Raw genomic sequence first — 5276 nt, 5'->3', positions numbered from 1 at the left:
TTTGGTTCAGGTGCCCTTGCTCACCACTGGGCAGCTGCACCCTGGGGGTCTTCACTGCAGAGCCACTCCAAAGGGAACAGTCCTACATGGGAGTCAGGTTCAAACAATATGGCTCCCAGAGTAATTCAGAGTTCACAGTGGCCTTTGCTGGAGCACCAAGGGGGCAGTTTCCAGCTGAGGACATTGCAAACACCACATTGCACTACAGCAACTCACCTACACCTCATCGAGGCTGCATTCATCTGTGAAAATAAAGAGAAAGGCTGTGTCATGCCGTGACATGCCAGGCCAGCGTGCCTCTGGCTACCAAGGGCAACACTTCCTCCTGCCAGCTCAGACTGCTGAGTGGTGGCAGTGATGGACTGAGCTGGCATGTCCTGGCTCAGCCACGCCAGCCCGACACGTGCGGGCAGCACTCACCCTGGGCGGGCAGCATGACGATCATGTCATTGGTGAAGCTCCTCTGCCTCGCGAGCTTCCTGAAGAGCACTGCCTTCCTGGGGCTCACCTCCCGGGTCTTGCCTAAGGGCAAAGACACGAGTTAGCTCCAGGATGTGACCTGTCTTCGCATCTCCTGGGCACCTGGTGAGTGCACCCAGTCGAGGATGGGATGGATGATGGTTCCCAGGGGAAGGTTGGAGGTAGTGGAGAAGGTGCTGGAGGGTGATGGTGGCCCTGCGCATGAGACACCCCTCCCAGGAGACAAGACAAAGTGGAGGTCCTGGCACCAGCACAGCGTCTCCTCTCTTGGTTTCCATCCCACCACTTGCAGCAGGTCCCCCTCTCTTTGCCCCATTTCCCCAGGTGACTGACCCGAGGCCATGGACTCCCCACAGGGTGCAGAAGCCTGAGCCCACAGTCCCCATCCAGCCCCAGACCACTGCCCCTTCCCCTGCCACACCAGTCCCACTCCTGCAGCCCATCCAGGGCAGGAGGGCAGGGCTGAGGAGGGCTCCCCGCAAGTCCCCTGGCTAATGGCCTCCTCTGTGAATCTCCCCGACACCCCCAAGCTGCCCACTCTGCTCAGACCACCACTGGTCACGCACTGTAGAGCCTCAGAGCATGCAGGGTCTTCCCGTCCTTCATTCTGGTGGCAAAGACCACTGCGTATGTCTTGCCATCCGTGTCCACCACCTGAGCTGTCTTATTGCCTCTGTCTGCAAAAGGACATACAAGAAAGGGAACAATTAATCACTTTCCAGAATTCCCACCCTGAAAACAGGCTGTAAGAGCATGAGCCCGGATGCCAGGGGCCGGGCCCACACAGTCTTCTGTGCCTCCCTCTCCTGGCTTTTCCTCTTGCGGAGGCTCCTCTGAAAGCCTGGGGGAGCCCACAGACCGCAGCAGAGCAGAGGGACTGGGAAATGACCACAGGAGATTCTGGGGTCAGTCACTGCAGAAAGCGGAGCACCACAGACAGACTAACACTGGGAAACCACTTCCACTCCATCCCTTGGGAACAGCCACCCAAAGCCCTTTGCAGAATTAACCTGCTTCTCCCCAGGATTTAAGCTTGGTCTGGACATGTCTTATCCCAGAGGGAGGGAGCTGGGGGATCCACCCGCTGTTGGGACACCAGCCCTGGCACAGACCAGCCCTCGGGGGCAGCAGCTGCAGAGGGATGTCCCACACAGGGCCTCAGAAGGGCTGTGTCCCCAGGGACAACTGGCTGCTTCACATGGGGATGATGGGAAGCGCCTCTGCCCTGTCCCCACTCACCAGAGCTGTAGTATTGACCCAGGACTCCTGCTGGCTTGTAGATCGACACCAGTCTCATACATTGCCCTGGGCTGCAAAGCAGTGGAGGATGCTTCAGCTGAGGTGAAGTGACCCCCCTTCCTTCCCCTGCAGATGAGGGCTCTGGGGTTCCCCCAGACGTGGGACTTGCTAGTGTGGCCAGGGTAGGGATGGAGACAGAGCAATGGGTGCCTGAGCTGGTCTGAGGGGTGTCCTGTGGGGTCACGCAGCCCTTCCCTTGCTCATCCTCTGAGCTTCTGGGATGAGGCTGGTCCTGCTGGGAAAGCTTTAATCATGGGGTCCCCCATCACCTTGCTACATCCCTGCTGGGAGCAGAGGAGTCTCAGCCTTTGTGGTGGGACCACTCCTGGCTGGTGCTGACCCCTGGTGCACCCCCATGATGCAGCTCTGCTGAGCCCCTGTTTTACACCGCGGGGCTGGTGGTCCTGCCTCGCTCCCGCACAGGTCTTTAGTGGGCACTGGGTGGAGGCACCTGGGTAGAGACCCACCAGTGGAGGTCAGGGGAGGCCCGTGAAGCCCATGGGGAAAGTGCTCAGCACTTACGTGGGAATAGCAAAGGAGACGTTGAGGTCACCGTCCCCCAGGACCTCGATGGAAGTCATCGCCATCTTCAGCTGATGCTTCATTTGGAGGTAGCTCTCATTGTCTGTGGCCATAGCCGTGATGTACCAATTCCCTGCAATCTGGCAGTGGGGGCAGGCTGTGAGCCTGGAGGAGCAGGGGGGGGCTGTTCCCTCCCCGGGGACTGAGCCAGGACACCCTCAGGCCATGGGACACCCACAACCCCTCCGGGCTCAAGGGGCCGGCTGACCACTCCCACCTGAGTGTGACAGCAGAGGCAGGGGTGCTGTGGTGTCCCCAGCACAAAGCCACCTCTGCAGTCCCCACCCTGTGACCGGTGGACACGCTCCCACCTGCCCTTCCCGGGATGCTGAGGGTCACCTTGCTCATGTCCAGCTCCGCAGCACCGAGGTCCTCAGCCCCCACACGCAGCAGGCAAAGCAGCGCCAGCCCCAGGCTCAGCCCCATGGTCCTCATCTCACCGCAGCCTTCTCTGGGTTCACCAGCGGGATGGGGAGCAGTGCCGAGGCTGCTGCATTTATAGCACCGGGCTCTCCTCCCCTCCACACACGCCGGCGCTGGGGTTGGCTGGGGCAAGGTGATGGTTTCCAAGGGCTGAAGTCATTCCAGAGTAAACAGCCTTGCAGCAGAGGGGAAGTGCCCAAAGGGCACCCGGGGGGGCTGAGGAGCAGGTTACAGGAACTCTTGGACCACACCAGTACTGAAATTCAGGATTTCCCCGATGTGCTTAGCTGGTTGTGAAAGAACAAAGAGAGATTTTGTTTACCAGCAGGATGGTGGAAGGCTGCTGGGCAGAGCGGGGACGTCCTTCACGGCACGGGACCTCCTTCCCGGCACAGGCTCCACAGCAGTGCTGTCACCCAGTGACCTGTCACCAAGGAACTCAGTGACCCATCCCTCTGGCCAGGCTGGCATCTGCCCCAAGGCTGCCGCTGGGATCATGCCCAAGCCCAGGCAGCTGCACACTGCTGATGTCCTGACCCCACAGTGCTGCACAGCTCACCCACCTCTGTGAGTGCACCTCTGCACATGCAGTGGATGCACCTGGAGCAGGGATGGCAGAAGAAGGGGTTCATGTCACTGTGGGAGTGTGTCCCCTCCTTCCCAAGGTGTGATGTCCCCTGTGCCCTGGCTCTGGCAGCATGGTCCTACCCTGGTCAGTGGGCAGATAGGGGGAACCAGGGGGATGGGAAACAGGGATGGGAAGTCCCAGTTCTGCCATGCATTTAACCTAGGCATCCACGGGGCAGCCCCAGTCCTGCCTGGGGAGCTTCAGCTGGGGATGAGCTGCCTGCCTGCCTGGAGCCAGAGCCCTGCAGGCAGGGATGGGCAGCCCAAGTGCTTAACGCTGCCTGCCCAGACCTGCTGCACAAACCCCTGTTCATCCCAGCTCAACCCTCCCCTGCCCACATCCCAGCACTGCCCCTGCACCTTCCCCATCCTCTGCTCCCCATCCTTACCACAATGGGCACAGCAAACAGCACAGTAAATGAACCCCTAACTCCCCTGGGGTGCTGAGATGAAGGGTTGGACCCTGGCCCACAGGGCTCGGGGTGCCTGGGCACCCCGACAGCACCCCTGCTCCTGTAAACAAAAGCACTGAACTCTGGGGCAGCTTCTGCACCTATTTATTTGGGAGGGTGAGGTGTGATCCTGGTGTGGGGCAGCGGAGGACAGAAAGGACAGGAAGGGGTATCATGGAGCAAGGAGCAGAGCCTGGTCTCCACCAGGTCTGGAGGACCCAAGGCCCTGGCATTGGCTCCTTCAGCTGCAGGGAGGAACGACAATGGGTGAATTAGAGCAGAGAGAGGTGATGTGATGCAGAGATCCGAGGCAGGCAGAGGGATCCCTGGGGAGCTGTGGGTCCCCGCTCAGCCTTTGCCATGCCAAGAGGGACACTCAGCATCTCCTGGCCATGCTCACCTGATAGCTGCGATGCACTGATCTGTTGAAAAGCAAAGAGAGGGGTGAGCACACCATGGGCAGTGACCTGAGCGTCCCCATACAGGGGGGCTGTGGGTGCACCCCTGCCCTGCTAGCACTCACCCGACTTGGGCAGCACAGCCAGCATGGCCTTCGTCAGCCCCATGACGGGGATGAACTCTTCAAACTTCTGCAGGAGGCAGGGGCTCACGTCCTGCTTCCTCGCTGCAGCCAGACCGACAGGGGGGGCTGATGAGTGAGGAGGGACCCGGCAGCGAGCCCCACATGGAGGGTCCGGCTCCCATGAGGCAGCAGTGGGACCCCAGGGATGGGAAAAGACGAAGACATGGAGATGCAGGGTGGACACCAGGCACCCCACCACTGCCCAGGGCTGGCAGCAAAGGGGCACAAGCCCCTTGGGATGAGCAATCCACCCACCAGGGGTGGTGTGGGGCAGCTGGTGGGGCTGGGGGACCTTCAGGTCAAACCACAACCCATGGGGGCTACTTCAGGTGCAAGGTTTAATCCACCCCAAATGAACTCCCTGGGTGGCAGCATGCAGGGTGCTGAGGCAGAGGGCCTTGGAACACAGTGGAGAGCACAGCTCCTGCCCGCCCCCCATGCCCATATCCCTCCCTGAGGAGCTGTAGGTGCCCATTCCCGCTCCTGACACCCACTGAGGAGCTGCAGCGCGATGCTGGGCTGCTGCTCGCTGTGCTGGGTCTCATGCACAATGGCGTAGTGGCTGTAGTCTGTCTCCATCACATGCAGGTCTCTCTTCTCTTGTGCTGCTAAAGGACCACAAATGGTGCCCAGTCAACACGGCACAGCCTGAGCACCTCCCAGCCCCTCCTAGTGCTCACAGCTCAGGGTCTGAGTCCAAATGTGCCTGAGGGGGTACAAAGGGAACTAGGGGACTAGACCCTCATGTGATTCAGCAGACCCAAGCCCCTACCGCAGCATGGCTCCTGGCCGAGCCATGGGGCAGAGGGGCGGTTCACTCCCTACTTGAC

The 5276-nt window shown here is 60.6% G+C and overlaps 2 protein-coding genes across 2 annotated transcripts in view; both read right to left on the bottom strand.

Moving 5' to 3' along the window:
• Positions 1 to 216: 216 nt before the first annotated feature.
• LOC104410420 (extracellular fatty acid-binding protein-like) lies at positions 217 to 2796 on the bottom strand. The gene is made up of 6 exons (XM_010020570.1): positions 2701 to 2796; positions 2302 to 2441; positions 1720 to 1790; positions 1047 to 1157; positions 421 to 522; positions 217 to 242 (listed from the first exon to the last, which is right to left on the bottom strand). Exons 1-6 carry the CDS (start codon positions 2794 to 2796, stop codon positions 217 to 219), a joined length of 546 nt encoding a protein of 181 aa, XP_010018872.1.
• A 1579-nt stretch (positions 2797 to 4375) lies between these two features.
• LOC104410421 (lipocalin-15-like) overlaps positions 4376 to 5276 on the bottom strand; it is a gene marked incomplete at its 5' end in the record, with an annotated part of 1429 nt that continues 528 nt past the window's right edge. The window contains 2 exons of the mRNA XM_010020571.1: positions 4376 to 4488; positions 4941 to 5054. Coding sequence (XP_010018873.1) covers positions 4376 to 4488; positions 4941 to 5054 — 227 coding nt within the window. The remainder of the gene's footprint in view (positions 4489 to 4940; positions 5055 to 5276) is intronic.

Source organism: Nestor notabilis, unplaced genomic scaffold, assembly GCF_000696875.1.
Source record: "Nestor notabilis isolate BGI_N333 unplaced genomic scaffold, ASM69687v1 scaffold19178, whole genome shotgun sequence".
NCBI classification, from domain to species: Eukaryota; Metazoa; Chordata; class Aves; order Psittaciformes; family Psittacidae; genus Nestor; species Nestor notabilis.
Note: the sequence above shows the minus strand (reverse complement) of the source record. Positions and strands in the feature narration are given on the sequence as shown.

What these genes read in the sequence shown, in the direction of transcription:
- LOC104410420 (XM_010020570.1), bottom strand. Translation starts at nt 2,796, where the DNA reads ATGAGGACCATGGGGCTGAGCCTGGGGCTGGCGCTGCTTTGCCTGCTG. An exon ending in CGGAGCTGGACATGAGCAAG is followed by an intron (nt 2,442 to 2,700) that starts GTGACCCTCAGC and finishes CCCCACTGCCAG; the next exon opens with ATTGCAGGGAATTGGTACAT. An exon ending in GCATGCTCTGAGGCTCTACA is followed by an intron (nt 523 to 1,046) that starts GTGCGTGACCAG and finishes CTTTGCCCTTAG; the next exon opens with GCAAGACCCGGGAGGTGAGC.